The following is a 25664-nucleotide window of genomic DNA, read 5'->3' as shown; positions in this document are numbered from 1 at the left end:
GAGCAGGAGGGAGGGACCCAGCCAAGTGTTGGATGTAGTTCCTCTTGGATGTTCCCAGAAAGGCTCTTAAATGAGAAGAACCTAAAGGGCTTTTCTTTTAACAATTCCAGAGTGGCTTGGGTTTAAAGGTGGATGAAGAATGTGCTGTGTGTTCTTTTATCTACTTCAAAGCTGTAGTTTGTGCAGACCAGGTGAACAGCCATAGGTCACTCAGTAAATCTGGGTGATGGAACTGCTGTTGGAGAGGAAATCAGTCCAGCATTGAACATGAGGTCTGTCTGTGCAGGGAAGTTCTGCAGAAGTGTCTGGAAGGGACACTTGCTGCTGGTTCACCTGAGAACCACCAAACTGGAGCCCTGGTAGAGAGCACTTTACAGCTTGACTAGAGGCCTTCCTATGGAAAAGAACTGAAAACATCTTTAAATACCCTAGATTATCAGTTAAAGAGATGTGACTGAACCATGTGAGTTTCTGTGCCCTTCTTACGGGTCTGAATGAAAAAATGAAGAGCAGAGATCAGGTGGGAGATGCAGGCACTGCTGTAAGGTTCTTATGAAAAACAGAATTTTGCTAAACATATCAGAGTTTGAGTAATTTATATATATATATGTATATTTTCTTTTTTTTTACTGTTTCCTCAGAAATGTTACCACTTCATATTCCAGCGCTACCGCCTGGAACACTACACAGTCTCCTCCAACTGGCTGGCCCTGGGGACTGTCTTTATCTTTGGCCTTTTGTCTTTGTCACGCTCTGTTGCCTTATTCAGAGGTTAGTATTTTAGACTTGTTCTGTACTTTCCTGGGCACTGGTCTTGGCAAGTATGAAGGACTGCCAGAGTTGTGCCGCTTCGACTACACAGCACAGTAGAAATAAGGAACCTCAGAAGTTTGGATGTCATTGTTGCAGGGAAAGGAATAAGTTCTAATGGTCACCATTAATGAATGATTATAAGTGTGTGTGTGTGTATGTATATGCGTATTCATACATGTATGTATGAACATAAGTATGTATTCATGTATGTTTGAATGTATCACTGGAATTATATCAGTTAAAAATCCGCTGCCCTTCACCTTAAGCCAGTACAACTATACTGATAAAAAACCTGTACCCAGACTAGTGCTAAAGCAGATGCTCTTAACTTTCAAACATTGAAAAAGCATTTTCCCATGTAAAACTTGTAATTAGGTGCATGTGTCCCTAACGGAGATGGATTAGATACGGTCCTTAAGTACTTTCTTGAATCAGAGCCATGCAGTGAACCTTCCCACCTCATCAATATTTTTTTGCTTGATGGTAGCCATTGACAGTCAGGACAGAGAATGTGGATAAGGGTGGTAGGGTACAAGCACTTCTAAAAGGAGCGGGAGCTTTGGAACCCAGCCACTTCTCAGCATAGACCAATTCATTTATTCAAGAAATTATCAGTTGTATGAACAATTATTTGAGGTCTTTCAAAAGCAATCATGTAAATATCACCTGTTTCTTTACCCTTATTTACAACTTTCTGACTTCCATAGGCTATCACGGGCCCCTGGACCTATACCCAGAATTTCACAGGATTGCTACTGACCCAAGTATTCACACTGTGCCGGAGGGGAGACCGGTTAATGTCTGCGTGGGAAAGGAGTGGCATAGATTTCCAAGCAGCTTTCTTCTGCCAGATAAGTAAGTTGTTTAATGTGAATGGTACATTTTGGTGAGATTCGTGAGAAGGGCCACTTCTTATAACAAGTATTTGTGGGAGTAACGTTCAAGACCTTGTATCTCTGTTGACAGTAAGCACATCCAAACCAAACGGTTCTGAACTGTGTGATCAGCAGGTTGGGCTGGCCACAAGCTGCTGCAAATTCGTGGTGTGACAGCTCCTCTAGCAGGGCTGCCTACCCTCAGGAATGGAATATCCTTGGTTATGCTTTTGGTTTTCTTCACACAAACTGTACTAGCTCCTGCATTTTCCTGCTGGGCTTTCTGACACCATTCTTTGCAGTTGGCAGCTCCAGTTCATCCTGTCGGAATTCAGGGGCCAGTTACCAAAACCATTTGCCAAGGGACCAATGGCCACACGGATCATTCCCACTGACATGAACGACCAAAACAAGGAAGAGCCATCTCGATATGTAAGGATTATATTCCTGTTTTCTTTTCCTTATCTTACTGTATAATTGGTATTACTATAATGCCAATGATTGAGTCTGCCTGTTTTGTTTTCTGGGGACCATATAAGTTGCAGAACAAAAATGGGCTGTCTGCAGCACTTGGAAATTTCCCCATTTATGTGAGTGGTTTCTGTTTGCATTTCATCTGCCTATATTTCATTTAAAGATATAATAATAATGAAAAGAAGCAGAAGAAGTAGTAATTCCTAGTTATTGCAATTTTGGTTTAGTGTAATGTGTTACTGTGATTACAGGAAAGTGAACTGAATGAATAGTTTGAAATCCCCCCCTGAAAACATTTGTCACTGAGCAGGGAGTGAAATTTTCCTTTGTACTTTCCTTTCTTTTTAAATACAAACGTATTCATCATATTTGCAACTGAGGAGGAGGAACTTAATTTGAAACTTCACTGAAACAATTGCATCAGTGATTTCAATGGGAATCTTTTAAGATAATCTGTACTGGTATTATTAATTTGTTACTTTTCCTAGTTGTATTGTTACCTAAACAAACAGTGCGCACATATGAATATTTTAAAGTTATTGTCAGCTAACTTCTTTAAAATTATTTAGCAGGTTAAATCTTAGCAGTGCACTAAACATTCTTTACAGTGCACTAGATATGTCGTCATCCTTTCTTTTTTGTCCTAAGGTTTGAATGAGAGGAACAGCCAAGGAACATATAGTCCTTTCTTTGTTCTCTCTTAGCACCTTGGAGTTGTTATGTCTGTCAGTGTGTAGAAAGCACTGGTGTAAGGGACCAGGCCTCTGGTTGACATGAGTGGGTCTGTCCTGGCTGAGGACAGTAGACTACGCTTGTTGATGTGCCTCATGACTTTGGCCTGTGAGACATCGTATGGGCACTTGTGATCCGCTCACGGAAGCGGATGGAAGGCAGTGCTGTAGCACAGGAGCAAACTGTGTGGGTAAAACCAGAGATCAGTCTTTTGGGTTAAAGCTGTCTTCTTTTGGGCCTCATTATGTACTTACTGGAAATGGGAAGGAGGCGTGTTCCCACCTGAGAGAAGCTGTCTGCTGCAGTGTATTTAATTTACGAAATCTTTAACTGTGGCATATTTTTAGCACAGACAGCTGGCTGGTGCACAGCCTGTGACTAATGGAGCAAAACACACTTTTGTTTCATGGTTGTTTCTTAATGTCACCCTACAATTTTGTTATTTCTCACGCAAGCGAAAGAGCCTAGGACATTAGAAATAAGCTACTAAATGTGAATTTTAAAGGGGGTTTTAAAACTTTTCCTTCTGACCTGCTGATAATACCAAGAGAACAAGACCTCTTCTCAAGTTTAGTGAGCTTACGAGCGCAAGCGTACCCAGATTTAGAAAAAAAGTGTTAGCAAGCACTGGAAAGGACCATCATAGCAAATAAATCTAAATAGCATGAGTCTGTTGGTCATTTAAAGGAGAGAAAACAAATGGTTCAAAAGGATTATCTGAGCCATGGAGCTTAAAACCAATCAATGGCTGCAGAAATGGGGCTGATCTCTCTGTTTCAAGTGTAAGTATCTATTATGGCTCTGCTTGAAAATTGAAGAGTAAATCTCAGTGTTTCTGTTGCTATGAGACACTGGGGAAAAGAGTGATTTGATCTTCTTGTTTTGCCATTCTTCCTTCCTTAATCATGTGGAACAGCACTTAACTTGTACTTGTCCTACTGAGGAGATGCATTTGTCTCTGAAACTGCTAAGAAAGGGAGGAGGAGTATTATTTCATTATTTCTTACAAAGATGAATCCAAGCAGGAACAGTTGATTAGGCCTGAAACTGTTAAAAACTCCTGACTTCAGAGGAAGGTTTTCTTTAACCACTTTTTTTCCCACTTCTTTTCCAATTCCTTTTAGCTCTGTTTTGAACTGTAGGAACCACCTGAGGCTTGGTCTCGTTTTTGAAATGTGTGTTTAAGTGACCAGTAAAACATCTCTGGTTTTGCTCAAAACAGTTGAACTTTTATCTAGGGTAAACCAGACAAGCTCCTGTTGTGCTCTGTGTGGCCAGGCTAACGTCCATCCAGACATCAGTGAGAGACGTGGCTGCCAGCGGTACAGCAGCAGGCGGTGCCCTTAGCTCCTCTCTGTATTATACTGTGCGCGCTCCTCTTACTCAGGATGTGATCAAATGTAGTTCTCCACCAATTAGCATAGCAGTTGCATCAAAGAGAGAAAGAGTGGGAGGAGGAAAAGGAAAGGAGAACAGAGGAGGATAGGATGTACCTTAGAAATTCCTTGCAGCTCTGTTTGCTAAGACTGGCTTCTTTCTACAAAGGAATGTTTCGAGGTTTATACACCACTGACATCTTACGTAAATCCCCAAATAAATGCATAGGCGCTGTGTTGGCCCTCTGACGAGGATGAATGTTATCCTTAGCTTCAGGATAACTTGTAAGTACGCACTGTGCTCTACTTGGAATAGTAGAAGTGAAATCTGCCTTTCCCCTGGCAGATAATTCATATGCATTGGAAGTGCAAGCCCTTTTAGGGGTTCGTTTAGAATGAGAGAAGTGAGATCAGTCTTAGTGCTTGAGGCAGTAATTCAGTAACTTGTCTTTCTCTGAATGATTCTACATCACTTACAGAAAAACTTGGTTAGTGGTTTGGGAGTCTTTTTGCTAATGAGCCAGAACCTCTCTCAGGGCCTGGAATGTTCTTCTCATACAGTGCGAGAAGTGGATTCAACATTCTCTTCAGCTGAGTTTCCCATGGTGTAATTTCATTTGCCACTCAGTTGTGATGCCACGGAGCCATCTGGTATCCACCTAATTAAATTGTTTTCAGCCTAAATTGTCACAATAAACCCCCAAAGGTCTTCAGAAAAGTGAATTCAAGCATATCCAAGGAAGTCTGCAATGAAATTTTGTGGGAGAACAAACTGAAATGTGGGATTCCTCAAGGAAGAGTTTGAGACAATAGGACAGAATAGAACATAGTCATCCTTGAGAATCTCAGCTGCCTGCATTTAGGATAACTGATGGGTGGAGACCTTTGCAAACCTGGCTTAAGGGGCCTTAGTTTTTCACTTGACTAATCCAGCTATAGCTGCTCTGCCTTTTCCTTCACCTTTTCAATGCGGCAAACCTACGTGGTGGTGGTAAGGAAATTTGTTTCCTCATTGAAACACCTGGTCATCACCTTTTTTCTTCTGACTTGGTGAGACTTACACACTGTTGTGCAGTCAACAAGACACAACTGCATGTGTTGGGGTCTGCCATTGTTAATTAAAGGGAAAACTGCCACTTAGGAGAGCTGGCCTCCTAAGGAGCACGTATAGATCTCTCACGAAGGCCGCAGGCCCTCTGTATAAAAGTCAGTGAAAGCAAATGGACCAGGACTTGTTGCTCCTCAAACTTGATCGTGTTCCTTCCACCAGGCACGTAACTTATTAACGTGAGTCCTCGTCCTGACAGGGTCCTTAGTCTTTCCCTTCAGCCCTTGTTGCCCTGACAGTTTGCAATAAAAAGAAATAAATCTGGAGGGGTTTGCCATTTTACAGAGGTCAGTGTTTATCTGACCTTGCAAGAGCTCTGCTGTAGCCTGTGCATTGAAAAGCTCATGCATGAAAAAAGTGAGATTGCAATCTACATTCTGTTCAGAGCCCCTGAGGGATGAACAAGGACCAAGAGTTTGTCACCAGCTGAGAGACAATTTTTTTTAATGTGTGTGCTGTTGACAGGATCTGATTATGATGCTGTGTGATGCTGGGGCCACAGAGCCTGTTTCCAGACAATAATTCAGCATAATGATTTGTTTTTATTGCTGTCTTCAGAAAAAAACTTGTAACCAGTTTACACCGAGACACATGTTTTTAGCCTAGCACAAAAATTTTGATAAAACTAAGAAGACTCATGTTACAATTTGCAGATACTTATTGATCAGAAGTTATGCCCTGTCTTCTGTTCTACTTAACCCAAGGGAAGACTCTGGTGATGTAGAGTTTTTATATCTAAATACATGTATTCTAGCTCCCTGATGAATGAAAAATTCTGGATGATTGAAGTACACCACCAATAATTACTAGGATGTGCTGTACTTCACTGGTGTAATTTCTCAGAAATTTCAGAATACAGTACTACATTTTCATGTCCAATGCTTAATAACATATCAGAGGCAGAAGTGGGAATTGTTAGTCCCCTTTGGTATTTGGGAATAATGGAGTGCCACAAGGGTGGCTTGTGGACCAGCAGATCCAGAAAAGGCATCCAAGAATGCTGTGCCTTTTCAGTTCACAGAAAGAAGTACTGGAGACAGAACTTTTAGATTAATCTGGCTGGAAGTAGCACAAAAGCATAAGATAATTGCAATCATCGGGCCTGTTGACTTCTGGTGCCTCTCAGGTCACTGCTGCAAGCTTTTGCCAGAAAACTCAGCCAGCGCCAGATGTGAGAAAGGGTGACCCTTGGCTGACAAAAGCTAGTGTCAGCAAAATACCCAAGTACAGAGGCAGTAACTGGTAGAACTTGCCTTGCTCCAGTGGCTGAAAATTCTTACACCAGCAAAAGCTCAGCTTTGCTGCTGTACGCTGCATCCATGAAGGGCTCGTTTTTCTGGTGTATTGTAATGATACAGCTACCCTGGTACAATTTAAACGTGGCCTTAGGCTTGGGATTATTTCACTTTTGAAAACGTGACTTAGATCACTTAAAGACAATTAGATCTTCAACAGGAGAACATAAACCGTTATTTATAACCTGTCCTTGCCTCTAGATCTCTTACTCTCAACGTGGAAGTTTCTACACAATGTAGCCTCTTGTTGGGCTACCTTGTATGAGACTGAGCTCACATCTGATGGTTATTATTAAAAGGAAATTTGTCCTGGTAGGAACTCAAGCGTTCTTTGTAGCTGACAGTTCACATTTGTCTTGACAGAATTTTTATTCTTCAGCAGCTCAGGTGGACATCTGAGGGGTACCTGTGAGGAGTGGGGGGAAGAAGACAGGCGGTGGGGGCAGTTAGCCAGAAAGGGCACAGGATAAGGACACAGGATATTAATATAAATCAATAGTACAGCCTGTTCGTATCCAAGAGCACTCTCCCCAGCAGGAAGAGGGCGGTTGTGTAATGTCAGTCTCCTGAGGACATTGCCCACAGCTTGTTTAACTGGGAGGTTACACACATAATGCATTTCTGTGATGTTGCTTCCTCGAATACATTTTTATAATTTGGCAGGGTGTCGCCAAACACTTTGGTCGGGGCAGAGCAGTTACTTTTGCCGTAGGGAGCTGATGAAGACATGACTGTCCTGGTACCAAGTCCATGTGGTTTGAGAGGTGCAATGTGATGTCCATCTGCTTCAAGTGAGGCACTGAGGGTCGTCAGGGCTGCAGGGCAGGTTATTCATGCACAGACCCCAGTGTAAGTTGTGCCAGACAAGAAGCTCACTTTCCTGGAACTACTTACTGTTTTCTGTGATTCTGCTAAAGCCCTGCCATGCCATGGCAAGACCAGTACCATGAGGCTCACAGAGTTAACGGGCTGAGGAGCTTGTATGATCCTTGTGCCTAACCCATATCGTGTTCCGAGCCAAACATGCTGGAATTGTGTGTAACAGATTGTAAAAGCACTTCTAAAGAAGCCATGAAAAGTCAGGGGAGTGAGGGGATTTCTTTTACAGAAGGTTGGCAGATACGCTGTTTCGAACAAAAGGGGGGAGTGTGAGGCACTGGCTCCCCTCAGATCCCCTGATCTGGCGTGTGCTTTGTTGTCTCTCTTGGGCAGTGGGTCAAGCCTTTATTGTGTGAACTGGACTGCACATTCTTTAAGGCCAGGGCAGCACCTATACAAGGTGTTAATTGGCAGTGTCTTTGAATGTTTGTACGTTGCAAACAGTTCCTGATCATGACAAACGAGCACTGAGTTGGTGCTGCCCAGCAGCCATGCTTAATATTCCTCTGGTCTACAGAAACACTCCTCTGGATGTGTCTTGACGTAAGGTGCCCTTCTCACTGCTGTGCGTGCACTTCGGAGCAGAATTCATGAATTGCTGTTGCAGTAGTGATAGGAGTAGCATCTATAGATCACTCACAATGAGAGGATGTACTGGAAACTGCAAAGGGCTGTCCTTTTCACAGCTTTTATCAATGATTTGCAGGGGCGAAGGAGGAATAGGCAATAGGCTTATTAAATAACAAATGATGTGGGAGAAAGTACATAATTAGAATTCATAGTGATTTTGACAAATTGGAGAAAGGATCAAATTTAGTATAGACAGTGCACTAGACAAATATGATTAGGTGTAGAGTAAAATAGGATTGTAGAGAAGACAAGGGCCAATAGAGAACTCTAGCAGGTAAATACTATCACAAAGAAAATTACGTTTTTCTTGTTTGTGATGTAAACCAAGTAGGAACAGGCATGAACTGAGACAGAGGAAGATTCAGTGTAGACATCAGGAAACCTTTCTAACAGTAAAGGTAGTGAAGTCTTTTGCCTGGGGAGCTTGTGGAGTCCACATTGTAAGAAGTCTTTAATAGCTAGCTAGACAACCTCCAGGAAAAACATCAACAGAATTGGTTCTGCCATCTCAAATTCCCCTCTGTTACTTGCCAATTCCTCAGTAAGAGAGCTGGCGGCAGTACTTCCTCAGAGAGGGACCCTAGGACTCTCCTCCTGTGACCAGAGCAGTAGTGGTAGCTTGTATTCTGCTGTAAAGGTTTTACTTGAAAACATTAGAAATATTTTACCATGTATCCTGCATGAAGCATTTCACTTGTTGCTAGAAATGTAACCCACTTCTCTTTGGTAAGTACCAGCCTGTATAAATGAACACATACAACAAGAAGCCTACAGGAGGTAAACCACAAGAATGTCTGTCTTTCTGCAGATTGACATTTCCAGATGCCACTATCTGGTGGACTTGGATACAGCAGCTGAAACCCCAAGGGAGCCAAGGTATTCCTCCAACAAAGAAGAGTGGGTAACCGTTGCCTACAAGCCATTCCTAGATGCTTCCAGGTATGCTTTACACATCTGAGAGGGAGGGAGAAAGGCTGGCAGGTCTGTGAACTAATTCTGTTCAATTACCTGCTTGCAAAAGTAGCTATATACAGGGAGGAAAGATATAATTGCCAGCTTGAAATCCAATTTCCAGTAAAGGCAGCTTGCTGCCTACAGTGGAACCTTTGACAAACTTGCGCTTGCAATATTTATGACCTAGATTGCTTTAGAAGGTGAAGCGAGCTGAGAAGGGTGGTGAGAAGGATATTTTAAAAAAGAATCCTCCCTGTGTACTTCTCCCTGAAGTAATGTTTTTTTGTTTTGCTTTCTGAAGGAGTGAAGTGTATGTCATCTCCTCCCAACAGACTTTGAATCTGCTGTCTTGTTTCAGCAAAATTCAAGACAGGTGTAAGTCAGTCTGCAAGAGCATGAGCCCTTACAGATTTTATGAAAGCTCACAGACAGAGAGAGGAGGCAGTCTCATCGAGTGAAAAGTCAGCAAGGTCACACCTTTATTAGGCATCAGAGAATCCATGGAACAGACTTCTGTTAGAATCCATTCTTCATTAGTTCTGCTGCTCACTGAACAACTGGCTTGTGTGTCTGAGCAGGAGCTTCAGTGAGAAGCAGAGATTGAAGTTGCTCTTCTCTAGGCTAACAGGGCATGGAATCAGGGTTGTCAAACTGGGAATGCTGTTAATACATTCCTGCAAATACAGAAACCCTCAGCTGTAAGGGGATGGTTATTTAGTCCTTTAGAGCTCTGGTCATGTAGCTGTCATAAGAGGACAGAGGCTGACTGGAAAAATCTCTATAAAAAACTAACACAGGGTTCAGTGCCCTCCTATTTTCTGTGTGAGACCTTATTACTTCCTAGTAACAGAACCCTCTAGGGAGGGGGGCTGGTAAAAGCAGTTGAACAGTGAGAAAGAGTGATAATGTTAGAGCAACTCCCAGGAGTGCTCTAATGTTCCCAGCTTGCTGACACAAACAAGTTTTCTTGGCAAGGTCTTTCATGAACTATGTTTTCTGAGAGACCTGCTGTTACATTTGGGCAGGACTTTAGGAAGGGAGAATGAGATGGCCAATGAGTCTTATTAATGAGGCAATAAGAAGCATCTGCATAAGAGTTTTTCAAAGGATTCTTTGTGCAGACCATATACTCTTGAATGTGCGTTTCTGCTTTGAAGACACATTTATGTGTTTTTGAAGCTGGTTTATCTTGCTGTCCTCTGCTGAACAGCTGAGCTTTGATTGTTTGGACCTGATCTAAAGTCCTTTGAAGTCAATCAGAGGCACTAAGTCAGGTCCAAGTGAGCCTTTTAAGACACCTCGGGTTAACCACAGGGGTGTAATTTGCTAGGGGTGCTCTCAGAAGTAGTGTCTGGCTGCCGCAGAGATGCTAGCCAGCCTAATGAAAGCAAAGTGAATTATTCTGGTGAGACTAGACATCTCTCAGACTTCTCCAGGATGTCCTGGGTTCTCCATGGCTTCTTTCCCTTTTGCTTATTTTTCCTGCACTTAGCTGATGTTTGGTGGAGAACGAGTTGGTCTGTCTCATGGGACCTTTTGGATTATTGCGCTTTCAGCCCCCACCCATAGCCGCTGAGCTTTCGATTAATGCTCATGAGACACATACCACTGCTCTCTCTTCTGAACCCATTTTGCACCCCCTTGGAGGCTGTGCACTGCTGAACAGAAACCAGCATCTGTCTGGAAGCAACACCACAGTGTGTCTGCTCCTTTTGCGGGGACAGAGTTGAGTCTGCAACTGGACGGACCCAAGTGTTTTGAATCCTCCACTGTCAGCCAGGCTTTTTTGTTCGTTCCTAACTTAGCTGGGGATTTTTCCTATGTGGTGTGTCTACATCTGACACCATCTCAATCCTGACTCTGCTGCAGCCTGCAGTGCTGACTGGAATCAGTGCGAGGAGTTAAGCTAGAGCCAAACGCGTGGCTCAGTACTGAGCTGAGTCCTTGTCACTCTTGACTGCTTTAATGCTGTTTCTGTATGAGTCACTATCACATTTTTCTTTCTTCTTCCCCCCCCTCCTTCTTATTAGGGGATATTGATAGGATTAAGGAATTTCCCTATTTACAGCTAAACCCCTGCATCCTGCCAAGCATAAATATCTGGCTGGTTTCTCAGGAATTTGGCTGAACACGTAGGTAGACGTGGTGTTGCAGTTCTGTTCTTCTGGGGAAAATGCTGTCAGAGTGCTTCCTGCCAGGCTGAGGCTGGTAACTTATTCTCCAGCTTGGCAGTGAAAAGCCGTGCAATCATTTTGATTTGGTATATGATATTGTGTGTTGCATTTAGATCATCGGAACTCCAGCTAGATTCCCAGGCTGTATGTTTCGTGTTGGCTAAGTATCTCTGCAAGCCAGACTCCGGTAGTGCACTCGGTGCAGGGGTGATGGTTTTTGCGTGTGGTCCTTCATGTCTGGCTTGTGAGGGGAGAGTGTGTGTGGCTGTTAACGCTGGAATTAATGGAGCAGCAGCTTGTTGGGAGAAGCTGGGAGTCACAGAGCAGAGCATACTGACCCTGGTAATGGTGGGATGTGAAGGCAGAATACTGGGGGTGGGGAGAGGGGAGCATACTCCTTGCTCCTTGGCTAAGCCATCACCAAGACCTTAGAACAGATCACCTAGAGGTGGTGGGGAGGGAAGGGGATCTTTCTGGCTGCTGTGTCCTCCTTAACAAAAGCTGCTGTTGTAGTAGTGGAAGACTGGAATAGAAGAGGGTTTGCAGAGCGTGCACGTCCCAGGAGGAGATCAGGCAGTCAGATCCTTAGCCCTGCTGGTGTCGCCTGTCAGCCACCGCTCCTGTTCTTGTGCTGCATGGAAATTCTCCGTGCTGTTCCTTATCGCCGCCTCACAGCTGGAGCAGAGGGGAGGTGTGGTGCCTTCACCAGTGGAGGAGGCCAGGTTGCCATAGCAGCAGGTCTGATTTCCATCCCTGCTGTTAGTACCTCCAGAGCTCCTGCAGTTTGGAGTGCTGGGCTCTGCGCCTTCAGCAGTCAGCAGGTGGGGCAGCTCAGGGCGCAGTGCTGCGGGAGCACTGGAAAGGCATGGGCTTCCCTGGGGGGTATCGCTGATGCTGAGGGATGGGAGAACCAGCAGTGTCTCCCCGTCTTGTCACCCTGCCTGTCTGGCAGATTCCCTGTTCCCCCTGAATAACAGTAAGCCAGGAACCACGGCCTGCCTAGCAGGGCAAATGCAGGGCAATTGGGCACAGCTTCCCAAGACAGCTCATGGTACAGTGAAGAGCAGAAAGAACAAACCATGCAAGGTCTCATCTCCCCTGTTTTTAGCCATTGTGTCATTTAAAGGTATAATATTTAAAACTGGATACTACAGACAAGGTCAGGGCCGCTTTTGCAAGCCCATCCACCGCAGCATGAGCAGTAGAAACTTCAGAAAGGCTATTTTTTGATTGCCTGCTTCACAATTTTTGTCATATATTTTTGATTTCTTTCTGTAATTTGGCCTTGGAGAAGAGTTAAGGGGGTTGAGTGATTAAGAGGCTCAGCTGGAACTCGATACCCCCATGACTCCGTCCGGGTCTGTCAAACCTTCCCTGTGTTGCAGTTTCCCATTTGGACCAAAAGTTCATTAGCTCCCCACTTATTTCCAGGAGTTTGTTGGCAATGAATGAAAGAGTGAGGAGCTTCAACTTCATAATAGCAGTGGCAGGTAAATACCTTTGCATTGTTTTCATCACAGTATTGGAATTTTGTCGTAACATCCATGTAAAGGTTTCCCATGGCAAATGTTCATAATCAGTCTGTTGAGCTCCTCGCTCTGAGTGCGTCATAGCATTTCTAAAATAAGACGGTGTTGTTTGGATTGGGTTTTTTCCCTGAGTGTGATTGAGTCGTAACTTGCATAAAGTAATGGGGCTCAAGCAGTTCTCAAAAGGGGAAATGACACAAGTTTTGCAGCAGATTGGCAGCTGACAGATGAGTTAGCTAGGGGCAATTGTAGAGCTGCCTAGTGATTGAATAAGATGTGAGGGACTGTCTTGCCCTCAGACCCAGGCATTAGTTATTGTTGTTTTGTTTGGATTGGAAAACCTCATTTGCAGAGCAAGTACTACTGGTGTATCTTCTGTCTGTGGTTGCAGCAGCCTCCCTTGCTGGTAGTCAGCCCTTGTTTTGCTTGCTTCTGTCCTTACCCCAGTCTGTGGAGTAACCAAGCCTGCTAGAGTGGGCACTTGCAGAGCCTCGGGGGGGGGGACACTGAGAGTTGCCACTCCATCCCACTGGAAGGTTCTCTGAGGGCATCAGTGATGCCCTGGGACTGTTTCAGGGAAGCAACAAGTACTTCTGTAGTCCAGAAAGTTGTTGGCAGGCCTGATAGCAGAGGAGGTACGGAAATCCCAGCAAAAACACTTGTGTGTTTTTGTTTTGGTTTAGTTTGAGACAACAAATCTAGGTAGTGCTGTCTCAGGGTTGAGAAATTGGTCATTCTGGGGAGTTTAGCTGCAGGAGAGCAGCAGTAACACAGTTGTAATAGCATGTTAAGTGCTAGAAATTGGTAAGCTGAAAGGATCCCAGAGCTGGTAGATCTGTGGGGAAGAGTTCTTCCCAGGGTCAGACACACAGGTCTGTGGGTAGAGTCAGTGAAGATGCATCAAGAACTCCTATAATGATGATCCAGGCTGCTCGCATTTCTGAGCAGGTACTTTTCCCCCCTCCTCAGCTCAGCAGAATGATGCATCTCTCAAATCCAGCACCTGCTTCCACACAATGATTTGGAAATGTCCGCTGCTGCCTATGAAGTAAGTGTGAAAACACCATGAAAACACAGCTTTTTTTATAAAAGGGAAGAAGGAACAGAGGAAGTGTCACTTTGAACTGAGCTGTGAGGGAAGCTGCCGGTGTAGATTTCAAGTCTGCAGCTCAGTGGCTGCAGAGCAAGGAGCATTTGGGGAAAAAAAAAACACATCAAATACCTCCCCACCCAAAACCAAGCTCCTGCTCTTGTTCTTTGAAAATAAATGACCCCAGCAGTTCAATTCACTCCTGCTGAACTGGAGGCTTCTGGGACTCATTGCAAGTCTCACATTGACGTCAGCAAGTGCAAATGTAAATCTCAGCTGGCTCTGATAAATGGTGCTGCTAATTGAATTAGAGAGCACTCCAAGCCACCAGCTAATTATGCTCCTCAGGAAGCTGCTTTGCCAAGGTCCATTTAATTCTATATTGGCTGAGCACTCCAAATCTGGCACAGAAAAGGGGAAATATATTACAGCTCCCCACTGAGGAGCACATATTTTCCAGCTCTTTAGGCTGAGCCGTCTGCTTGCTCCAAACGCTTGGGTTTTCCATTAAAAAAAAAATAATTCTTAGTGCAAAATTAATGATTCGGTCACCTTGTTCTAGCATATCATTACCCTGGTTTGATAAGAGACTCTGTCTTGTTCCCTTTAATGGTGCTTTCCTCCATGCTACATGAAATGTTTTCCCTACTTTTGTTTTATAAGTAGCTAAATTACTTCTTAGGTGCATGGCTGGTATAAAATTTAACACCTAGAGGAGGTGCAAACATTAATGGGTTTCCAGAGACCTTTGGTCATGAGTGTATGCCTGTAGCTAGAAGGTACCAGGTCCTGCCCATGTGGCAGAGATTCACCTTCCTCCTGCCTCTTCTTTCTGCCATTCCCTTCTCCCTTTTTGTGCTGCTTTCTGAATTCTTCTGTCACCGGGGTAAGAAGTTCAGGTTACAGGATGCAGTTAGGAAGAATCTCCCACCACGATGTGTATCTAATTGCTTCCGTTCCATGTCAGTCTATGAGCTCAGGACGGGGGACTTGAACATCTTCACTTAGCAGTCCTTGTTTCCATTCCAGAAGAGCTTTCACTCGTGTTAGGAGAACAGAACTGTTGAGTTGCTTTCTCTGGAATACGTAATCAACAGAAAATCACTTAGCACCAAAGGGCACTGTGGTTCTAGCTCTGCTGAGCCCACTGGTAACTGCACCTCTGTCCTAACTGGGAGCTGCTCTGGGTGCTGCAGCAGTTGCTCCCCTAGAAACCAAAAAACTGCAGAAGAATTCAGCCCCCCCCTGGAATGTGGGATAGCTTCCATGCCTGGAGCACAGCAGGAGCTGGGCAGAATTTGCCTGTTGCCTGGCTCCAGCCTGGAGCTCACCACTGAAAAAGTCTTCCCGCACCAGTGTTCCAGCAGCATTGCACTAGATCCTTGGCTACCAAGCTTGGAGTCATTGTGGCCTTGATCTTGCTACCAACATGCTGCTTGGGAGCTCTGTGCTGATTAAGGCTACACACACTCAGTCTCTGGGGGACAAATTTAGAAGCAAATGCAAATAGAACATTATATATATATTCACTGTCATCTGTCATCCCATCCCCTTCCATGTGCCATCTGTTGTCTGAGGTTGCTGAGCCTGACAAAGCGAGGTGACAGGAGGTAAAGGTTCCCTGTCTGAATTTAAAGCTCCATCATGACTTCCTGAGCTGTAGGTGCCTCAGCAGCCGTGGGTCTCACGGCTGCTGTAGATTGCAGGCATCCAGGGCTTGGCTGCTGTGTAGTTACCAGCAGCAGAGAGAGCAGCCTCGTGCTTCTGTCCACTCGAGTCTTTTTCCAGTGAGAAGGTTGCTGCTGAACAACCAAAAAGGCTGACCTTGTAACTGTGGAGCAGATGTGTTGGTGTCACCATTTACCATGCTATATTCAGGCTTTCATGTGTTTATATCTGAGATGTGATTCTCTGAGCACATCAACATTATTTTTAAGATACCTCTCTTTATTTTCTGTTGCCTTCTTTTAACCTCTGTCCTTAGACTGAGGAACTGATGTAAACTCTTCACTTTTAACCTTTATAAGTCTTGTTAGTGAAGAGTCATTTTGCTGTGATGCCAGCAGCCTGACTACCTGACCCCTGGGGGAAACCAAGGACTCCTTGTGGACTTGACAGTTTGAGTAATACATCGTTCCACCTTGAAGAGCAGGGTGAACTTCACTTCTGGGGTCTCCTGGATAAATGAGATTTACAGCTTTCCGTTCTCGAGGCACTCCTTGTTTTGGGGGAGGAGTACAGGAATGTAGATCAGCTGTGGCCTTTATACACCGGTCCGCTGTGCTGTTATTTGTCATGAGTGCCTTGGCGTTATGTATGATATCCACTGGTGGGAAGATCTGCAATTCTCATCATTTTCCACCCTCAGGATTTTTTTCCCATCAGTCATTCCTGCCTCTCCTTTTTTGATCTTCTTTTTACCAACAGTATTTTCCTCTCCCATTTCACTGCTGATATAAACTGTGAAACAGTGAACACTGACATTTAAACTGCTGCTAGTAAGGGCTGAGTTGCCAGCAAAGTTAAGAGTATGTGGAGGGCTTTTGTTGCTCAGAGTTGCTGTTTCAGGCTGTCTGCAAACTCAGGATGGTTACACTGAGCTGGCTTATTTGGGAGGAGGTTTCTGCTACTACCAGCTCCTGGAATATCCTTTTGTTGTAGAAAGCAAAGCTTCAGGATCCTGCACAGTCTGAACAGATGCCATAAAGACCTTGTGACCACGACCATGTGAGCTTCACTGGGCTTGTATTTCAGAATACCAACAAGGAAAAGGTATACCTCTTATATAAAAAAAGGAAGTGGTGCTCACAAAAAGAAGTATAGACAGGACAGTAGCGTTTCTGCAGAGCTGTTGAGAGGCACCAGCACTGAGGGTAAACACAGGTGCTTAGTTCTGTTGCTCCAGCGGTCAGACCCACCGTTACTGGGTGCCCACTGCACCGTACAGTGCTGGCCTGGGCAGGCTGTCAGTGTGTAGGTGCATCCAGGTCAAGGGAGGGATGTGGGCTGGGTGCTGTTGTCTGGCTGCTGCCAGCTCTACGCCTGGACTGAGCAACTGAAAATATTTTCAGTGCTATAGACTGTATACTCAGGACCTCAGCCATCAGCTGAAGGTGCTGCCTTTCTCTCTATCCGCGAGCTAAACCACACAAGGCTAATTCAACGAATTACTTCATCTTAACCCAAGCACACACCCTGAGCTCTGGGGAATTGTGCTAGTTTCTGTCCCTTTCTTACAACATAGCAGCAGGCTGGTACTGTACCTTATTTTTCATTTTCCTTGTTTTAAATAGCATCCCAAGCAGCTTGAACACAGTTGCTTTTTCTTGGTTTTTCTTTGCTAAAGGGAATTGCAGTGAAACCACACCATTCACAGAGAGCAGCCGTGGTAGCAATGGTGGGTTGTCAGGCTCAGAGGAGGAGATGCCAGAATAAGTTCAGCAATGACATGATGTTCGTTGGCCACAAGAGATGGAGGAGGAAAATCAAGCACTTGTATTCAAAGGGATGCCTTTGCTTCTAGTGACTGGAGGGAGGGCTGACCTCCGGTTTCCAGGCACAAGGAAATGACAGCTGCAAAAAATGCTCCTTGTTCAGTATACATCAAAATTACCATCTTCTGCCTAGTTATTTGCTACTAAGAGATTCTGCTTTGAACATGTTCCCGATTCCAGCACCTCAGGAATTCACAAAAAGCAACCATTTCCAGTGATTCTTTTATTTAGGAACTTTGCTGGGTGCTTTACAATTTGTAAAGGGCCTAAGTATTATCACTGAGCTTTTTGTTCTTCATAGTGAAGCAATCAGCATTTTTATATCCTAAAGCACAAGCTGAGTGCTTGGCAAAAAGCAGGCTTACAAGATGCTGGATGTTGAAAGGAGGCGGAGTTAGAAGTTAGACTTGTAAATTTTAGGAATTCAGACTTGCTCAGTCTCTCTGAGGGTAGATACCACTTTCTGCCTCAGTTTCCCCTCCCCACTGTGGGAAGAGTGCTGCTTTGTCCGTCACTTTGTCTAAAGAGGGAACATTTCAACTGAAAAATGCTGTGCTTTGTGCATGTATGACATCTTCTGTAACAGCCCTGCTGCTGGGTGGTACTATGCCAATGCAAGTAGATACCACCAGTCTTTTCCTGGATGGTCTTTTACTCCAAGTTGCAGGAGATCAGGAGCTGTTTGTTCTCAGATGAATTACAGTGAGGCTGTCTAAGAACCCTGGGAGCCTCCAGGGAGATGTAGTTCACAGTGGCAGTTCCTGCCATTGTTTTTTAAACTGCATTTTTGAAAGATATCCAGTGGTGCCTTACAATAAGCAAACAAAACACAAATCATCTGCCTTCCGAAAAAGTGACTTGAATTGAATGTCCAGAACCTTGGCTGTGTTACCAGCAAAGCTGTGTGAATTACAGTGACCAGCAAGTATGTGCTGGATCTCTGTACCGTTCCTGACCACTTAGCATGCTGCAAATCTGAGTGCTGCTGCTTTTCCAAGCTTTATGTGGATGGAGTTAGACTTCTGTCTGTGAAAGGTTGATGGTCTACCAACAAGCTGATCTTACAGAGGTAAAGAGAGATGTTTCAAGGAAGCAAGATTCTGCCCCAGCCCTGATTTCAGAAAGTTGCTCAATTTTTTGAAGCCTCTAGCAAAGTGCAGTGCTCCTGCTGAAGGACATTATATTTGTCCACTTCACATTTAAACCTGGATTTTACTCTTTGCTCAGTAAGTGAATACACGCATTTAAAATGTACTCGGCTAGCACAGCTCCAGCAATTAGCAACCAAACAAAAGGTACTAATTTGATGCAACCATTAGACCCTCCATGCTTGAGTACTCCACTGGTCCAATTGTGCAAAGTGCTGTGAAATGCCAGCTCCCAGTGCTAGCCAGGCATGGAGTGAATGCTGGCAACCTGCAGTAGCCTGCCTCGTAGCCTTTAGAGCCATCCATCCCTCTTTAATTCAATACCCTCAACAGAAGATCAGCACAAAAGCAAAATATCAAAATGCCAGTGCCCGTCAAAGCTTCTCTCTGCTCTTCAGACATGCGTGGAGGAGTAGGCAGCTAGAAAGGTTGGATAGAAAAGAGGAGATGCCAGGAGCTAAGTGCAGCGGTGCTATCTGTCACCTCGATGGCGTGCCCTGAGGAGCGGGGCGCCTGCCTGGCTGGGTGATGCCAAAGGCCCACAGGGCTGTACCGTACTGCTCTCTGGATGGTGATATCTGGGATCTTTTGATAATTACAACACCTTCCTGCCCTCTCTCCCCCCCCTAATCCTACAGGAATGGCTAGTGGGCGTGCTGAAGAACTGGGCGGGCTGCTGCTCTTAAGCTGGTGACGCTGGTACAAACCAGCTTTGGTCCCACGGACAAGCAGAAAACGGGACTGGGCTTCCTATGCCTGATCATTAGCATTCCTCGTGTCACTGACTCACCAGCCCAAATCTTTTGCAAAGCCTCATTTGTATCGTTTTGAACGTACTGGCAAATGAGCGCTTTAAGGATGATTTGTTTTTCCTTTCTGGTTTCAGGTCCTCAAAGCTGCTGCGTGCATTCTACATCCCTCTCCTCTCAGAACAGTACACGTGGTATGCAAACTATACTATTCTGAAATCTCGAAGGTCGAAGCAAACAAGGAAAAAAATGGGAGGCTAGCAACACACCTGGGCAACAAAATCAAAAACATCTGACACTCTTGGACAGCTGCCTAAGCCATCTTCGGTTCCCTTTTGGAAGATCGCAGTTGTAAGATTCACTAATAAAGATTTCCCATGAAGTGATTTTGCTCTGCAAGCTTCCAGCTGTAAAAAGGGTGCATCATCTGCTTTCAGTACTCGGTGTCAGGTCTCTGCTCTGCCTACACAGAACGTCTTGGTAAGAAACCATTTGAAAATCCAGCAGCCACCTACGAACGTATTATCCCTGCTGCTCCCTGTGTTATTATCTATTACACCAGAGAAGAGAAAAATGGGAAATAAAAAGAAATGACAGTAAGAGGTTCTGCTCCAGGTTACAATCTGGCACTGGGAAAATCCAGCTCAGCCTCTTTCTCCCTCCCACCCCGCTCACTGTTCTCGTCTGCTTAAGTAGTGCTCACCATTTCCTAGGGAATTTTTTCAGGTAACAACACTAAGGATTTTTTTTAATTTTATTTTTTTTTTAAGAAAAAGGAGGAGGAAAAGATGAGAGCACCTGAAGGACAATTAACCGAAATGCACTGAATCTCAAGGAATGCAGTAGTATGCACCACTGAAAAACATCCTGTGCAGGTGACACTTTCAAGGATAAACCTGTGCTTTTGGGAGAAAACCCCCCGAACTTCAGAGTTGAGCCAGTTACCTGTTTTAATGGGATCAGAGTGTTTTTGTTATCTGTGAAACCAAGGGTTTGTTTGCTGTTTATAATGATTTTTTTTTTAAGATACCTGTAACGTCCTTTGAATTCTAGACTCCAGCATCTTAAAATTTCTGGAAACATCCAGAGAGTAGAAGAAGGATTAATTATTTTTTTTGCAGTTCTGTTTCCCAGAATAGACAGTATGTGTTACATTGGTCCAATATGCTTCAGAGCAGTGCTGCATTTATTATATCTCCATTTGTAAAACATGCAGTATCACAAGCTAGATGAAGGGAGTGTTCTCACTCACATCCTTGGAACGCTGTGGGGATGGGCTGGCAGGGAGCAAGTTCCTTTTGCAGAAAGGCTGCCCAAATCCCGTGCCCCACTGTGACTGTCATTAGATGGGTCTGTGTGTGCAGTGCCGGGTGCCAGAGCAGGCGGATCAGGAAGCAGATCTGTATGTTGGGAAGCTGTTGGGATCCAAACAGAAAAGCGTGTGCCTCTGGAGGTACCCGTGTTGGTGCAGGTGCAGGATGCAGTGCTAGGCAGGTCTCTTGGCCGGTCTGTGGGTTAACAGCCGAGCAGGATGCGAAGGGCAGATCTAACATGGTACTACTGGGACAAAGCAGCGAGGAACGGGATGAGGAGCAAGGCAGGGGCTGAATCATATGAGCAACTTCAGAAACATAGGGAGAGGTGTTCTGAATTGCCTGCATTTCATTAAGGAGGAGGTTTTGTAACGGCATTATGCTCTGTTGGAAACACAGCCTATAAAGTGCGAATCATGGTAAGAGCAAGCAGTGTGCTGCTTCGTTGTCTGGATGACTACAGCATGGAGGATGCGGTTCTCTTCCATTGCACCCCCACTGTATGGAGGAGCAATTTGAAGCTGAGACTCTAAATTCAAACTTCGAAGGCTTAGGGAACCATCTGTGATGTCTAAGTCTTGGCTTTCTTCACAGAGGTGGATGTCACCCTGTGCAGGTATCACCTTTTGTATGAGTCGAATGTGGAGCTTCAAGGTTTTCAGCCAAGCAGCTTGTGACTTGAGTGAGTTGGTCTGGAAGGTCAAAGTCACGTTGCAGATCAGTGTTGTAGTGTCTGTGTTCATAGTATTCCCCCACCTCCCTCCAGCCGGCTCTGCTCCTCATAAAAGTTTACATGTGTTGAACAGGGCTCTACAGTGCCACTAAATCAAAACCAAAACTCTTGCCCTGCTTGTTGCCTCTCCCCTTGCTAATCCCTGACCTTAAATCAAATAAAGAAAAAACTCCAGTTAAAGAACCAATTGCACCTCTCTCTGGCGCTGCTTGTGTGACTGTTCCATGTTGTCATAGCCCGTAACCTCATGTTTAATGTGAAAAGAGTACAGTAAACACCCGTTTTAAATGACTGTGGCTGCTCTACCTTCCTCTCCAGTTTGATTCCTGTTTTGGGGTGGTGGTGGTAGACTGATGACTTGACAATAATTAGGAGTTAGTGTTTTCCAGAGGAATGCAGCAAATGTTTGGTTCCTGGTAGTAAATGCAGGTGCAGCTACAGGAGCTTTGCATTCCAGAGTTTCAGATCAAGGCAGGCACTCAGTTTTGCTGCTTATCAGGCGACCAGCTGGAGTCAGTCCTGCAGCCTGGAGAATTTGCAAGCTAAAGAGATGGGGCAGGGAAAGGGAGGGTTGTTATTATTCTCATTGATGACAAGAGTAGATCACATCTTAATGCTGATTTCAGAGAGAAATTGGGAGTCTCAGTGCTGCAAAGATCTTGAGCCAGCACTCATTTGAGGTCAGACATGTAGTCTGCCTACAGGTTGTTTCTAATCTGGTGTCTTTGGCACAGAACCAGCCTTCCTGGCAGCAGGTACAGGAGCCAGGGCCTCTCTTCCTTTAGTCCCTGCTAATGCAGAAATGTCAGGGGTAGTGCTACCGGGCAGCCAGACCGTAGCATAGAGGCGATCTATCGATCCCAGCTGGAACCACTGGGAATGAGTAGGTGAAGTTGCTGCTAATAGTGTTTTCATCATAAAGACTGAGCCATAGGTGAAGTTTCTGATAGGAAATGCTGAGGTTCTCCTCAGCTTTTCATAATTCACAAGTCAGGACTGTTGCGCTCTGTGCAGTGCTGAGATTAAGCAAAAAGCCACCAATAATGAGATGATTAGTAGTAAATAAACAGTCTCGATGGAGCGAGCAGTACCAGTCTGAGGGGTATGTGCATCAGGGCGTGCAGAAGAGACTGCAAGAATTGCCCACCTGGCTCATGTTAGCTGGATGAAGGATCCTGCTTTTTTGAAAGCAGACATGGATGTGAAGAAGTTCATACCAAAAGGTGGAGCTGTATCTAAAAACATTTTTAAAGGCATTTTGTAGTTTGCTTTTCTGGTTTTGTTAGCAAGCTTGATGGAGGGGCTTCGGATTTTTTTTTTTTTCTTTTCTTTTTGATTTGACTCTCATTAAAGCAAATGTATGATCTCATTGTGAGGAGGCAGGTTTGGGACAGCTAATTTATGATCTCTATTGAAAAAAAAAAAAATCTTGTGGTTTGTGAGCTCATGGGTAAAGGGTCAAACCACAAATTGCTGATCTGCCTAGCTGGATTCTCTGCCTAGAGTTGCCTCAGGCAGAGAGGGGTGTTGTGACCAAACCTGTTGTAGCACATCAGGATAGTGGAGGCAGTCCACCTCTGTCTCCTTTCTGTCTTTGGAGAAAGGGTTCTTTGTGTTGTTCTGGCTGATTCTGGAAAATAAAGTATCTAGGTGTCTTTCTCCAGTGCTGACCTGGCACACAGACAGCAGCTGGTTCCTTGACAGAGGCATGGATGGGTGCTACCCTGCGGTTACGTCTGTGGGCTGATGGGTTTCTTGCATGAGCCTGAGAGACCATGCACGACACTTGCCGTTGGTTGGAGAACGTACAGGGGTTACAGTATTCCTGGTCTCTTTGCTGGCAGTTATTTCTCCACCTTTAAACTGAGGCTGAGAGCACTGCAGGTCGGACAAGTTGCTGTGAAATACGGGAACCCAGTAAATCTCATCTTGTCTGAGCTCATCCTTTGCAACAAGGAGCGCCGAGGTGGAGAGTCCAGTGAGACAGATTGACGCTCTCAGAAATAGGTTGAGGGAAGTCACGATTTCCACAGAACTATTTTCCCCTGCTTCTCTGCTGCAGCAGGGTTTACGGTCCATTTCAGTTCTGCTCCTGCTCTTGCTGCCTGCTCCCAGGGCTCAGCTGCATACGTGTAAGCTGGTCACCTCCACCTAGGGCTCTGCCTGGCACGTCAGAAGAGGACACCCTGGGACTCAAACGTGTTTCCAAGGATGTTCAATACAAATTTGTTCTTTTTTGAAAGGAAAACAAAAAGGATAATGCATCTCCACAGAGGTGATGCTTAAGCTTTCCTTGACTCAGGGATTTTTTCCTGTTCAAAATCTTTTTGTCTTCTTTCTGTAGGAAAGTGTGCTCTCTTAGAAACCAGAAACTGAGAGGGTGTGTGAAGAAGCAGGAGCAAAGGAGTTGAGGTGTGTGGAGCAGGTACCTTGGAGAAGAATAACAGTGAATGAGCTGTTGAAGGCTGGGAAGGCTTCAGGCAGGCTTAGCTGGGAATGCCACGGGCCAGCTTTCAGGTGTGACTGACAGATCTGCACAGGAGCTGGTTGTTCTAGGACGGATTTATGGCATGTTGGCAGCTAGTCTGTCATATCAGAGCACAGCTGCTGTTTGACAACTCTTCTCTCCATAGGAATGGGGAAGCACTTTCCCTTGCCGTGTTGCATTGCCAACATAAAGGAGATTTCCGTAAGGCATGGTGCGGGGACGTTATTTCCAAAGCAGACTGTGCATCCTCTGAGTGATGCTGAAGGGACTGGACCGAAGTTTGGTACCCAGGACAGTGACTGTCAGTGTCAAATAACAACAGCCCTTTCTTCTCCCCTGTTGCCCTGCCTTGTCTCTAGTGAGCCTAATGCTTAAACATTAGTTCATGGTTGTAGTCGTACTGGTAACAGCTCTTTCCTTGCTACTTGTAACCTCAAAAGCAGGGAATGTCTCAGCATCTGAGTCCACCTCAGGTCCAACAAAAGGTATTGAGTTAGTAGGTTGTGTGTTTATTTTGTTGCTGTAAGAAGGGCTCAAAGTAGCAGTGGAGAGAGGCCCTGGTAATGAAATTCTGTGTTTTTGAGTTCCTAGTTCTCCAGGCACTGCTGGAGGAAAGAAAGAACTGAATTTCTTTCTCTTTGAACATCTGTCAGAACCTGAGCATCATCCCAGCCCTGCTGAGATTCAGCGCATGTCCCCATGAATAACTGCACGTGTCTCTATCTGCTTGCCTGGAGAGGTACTAATGAGGCCCCATCTGCCTGCGCTGCAGACTCCAGCTGTGTCTGCTGAGCAGCAAAAAGAGGTCAGGGTGGATGTGCCGGGTGAGAGCGCATCATAGCCTAGCAGGACCCTTGATGAATGCAGTTCTCTGCTGCCTTCCTGCCCGGTTCTTCATCCAGGGGGTAACTGCTGTGCAAGACTGGAGAACTGCAGCCAGGACTGGACAGAGGCGCGTTTCGTTGTGGGATCAGTGAAGAGACAGGGTCTGGGGCTGGATGCAGAGGTGGAGACTCCTGGTCTCCTCCAAGCAAGTGTGAGTGGCTGGATGCCTGACTAGAGCCAGGAGCCTGGCTTCTCGGGAGTACTGCCACTCACCGGTCCTCTAACTCCCTCCACGAATCTTGCCTGGGAGGTGAATAACTGGGTAAGCATTTAAAGATGATCGACAAAACAGGCTTCAAACAACTTATTCTAGAAATGGACAAGCTCCTCTGTGTTCCACCCGGCACAGAGAAGGTTGCTCTGGCCCGCTCTGATTTCTGATGGTCCGTGTGACATTGCTGTAGCACTTGTCCTCCCTGGAGTGAGCAACGAGGCGTTCTCTGGGAAGTTTCCTCTGCCCCGTGTTGAAACGGGCTGGTTGGAAAGACTGACTGTCCAGCGAAGAGCAGGGTGGAGAGCTGATCACTGCAATTATTCTGCCTCAGAACATGCTGTCCAGGTGCTGCCCTGTGCTGCAGAGCCCAGCCCTGTTTTCTCCCTCGTACAAAGAGAAGGCTGTTTTGACCTTTCCTGTTTTCAATCCTCCCGTCCTACTGGGCTGGGGAAGCTGCACTTTCAACACATTGTGTCTGAGTCAGCAAGAAACAACAGGGCTACTGGATGTGGGGTTTGTGGTGAATTCGTAAGCAGTTGCCTGTACTCCCAGGGCTGGTTTGAGACCAGCCCAGTGGTCAAGGCATAATAGCGGTGATCTGCAGGCGTGGGGTTTTGCCTTGATTTGGGGGACAGGTAGCTTTCCACATCCCTGACGTTCTTCCCACTGCTGCAGAATCTTTAAGCAGGTGCAGCCCTTGCCCGGATTTCA

At 45.3% G+C, this 25664-nt stretch overlaps 1 protein-coding gene across 6 annotated transcripts in view; it reads left to right on the top strand.

The window, feature by feature from the left end:
* Positions 1-25664, top strand: part of ALG9 (ALG9 alpha-1,2-mannosyltransferase) — a 78243-nt gene that overhangs the window by 13998 nt on the left and 38581 nt on the right. For 3 of the 6 annotated variants that reach the window (XM_055819418.1, XM_055819422.1, XM_055819420.1), the window contains 4 exons: positions 642-771; positions 1521-1668; positions 1991-2120; positions 8991-9121. In XM_055819418.1, the coding sequence (XP_055675393.1) occupies positions 642-771; positions 1521-1668; positions 1991-2120; positions 8991-9121 (539 nt within the window). Of the gene's footprint in view, positions 1-641; positions 772-1520; positions 1669-1990; positions 2121-8990; positions 9122-19457; positions 21554-25664 lie in introns of those variants that run through there. The other 3 variants (XR_008749911.1, XM_055819419.1, XM_055819421.1) reach the window with 3 other exon arrangements.

This window comes from Falco peregrinus, chromosome 15 (genome assembly GCF_023634155.1).
Source record: "Falco peregrinus isolate bFalPer1 chromosome 15, bFalPer1.pri, whole genome shotgun sequence".
NCBI classification, from domain to species: domain Eukaryota; kingdom Metazoa; phylum Chordata; class Aves; order Falconiformes; family Falconidae; genus Falco; species Falco peregrinus.
This window is presented reverse-complemented; position numbering and strand designations above follow the sequence as displayed.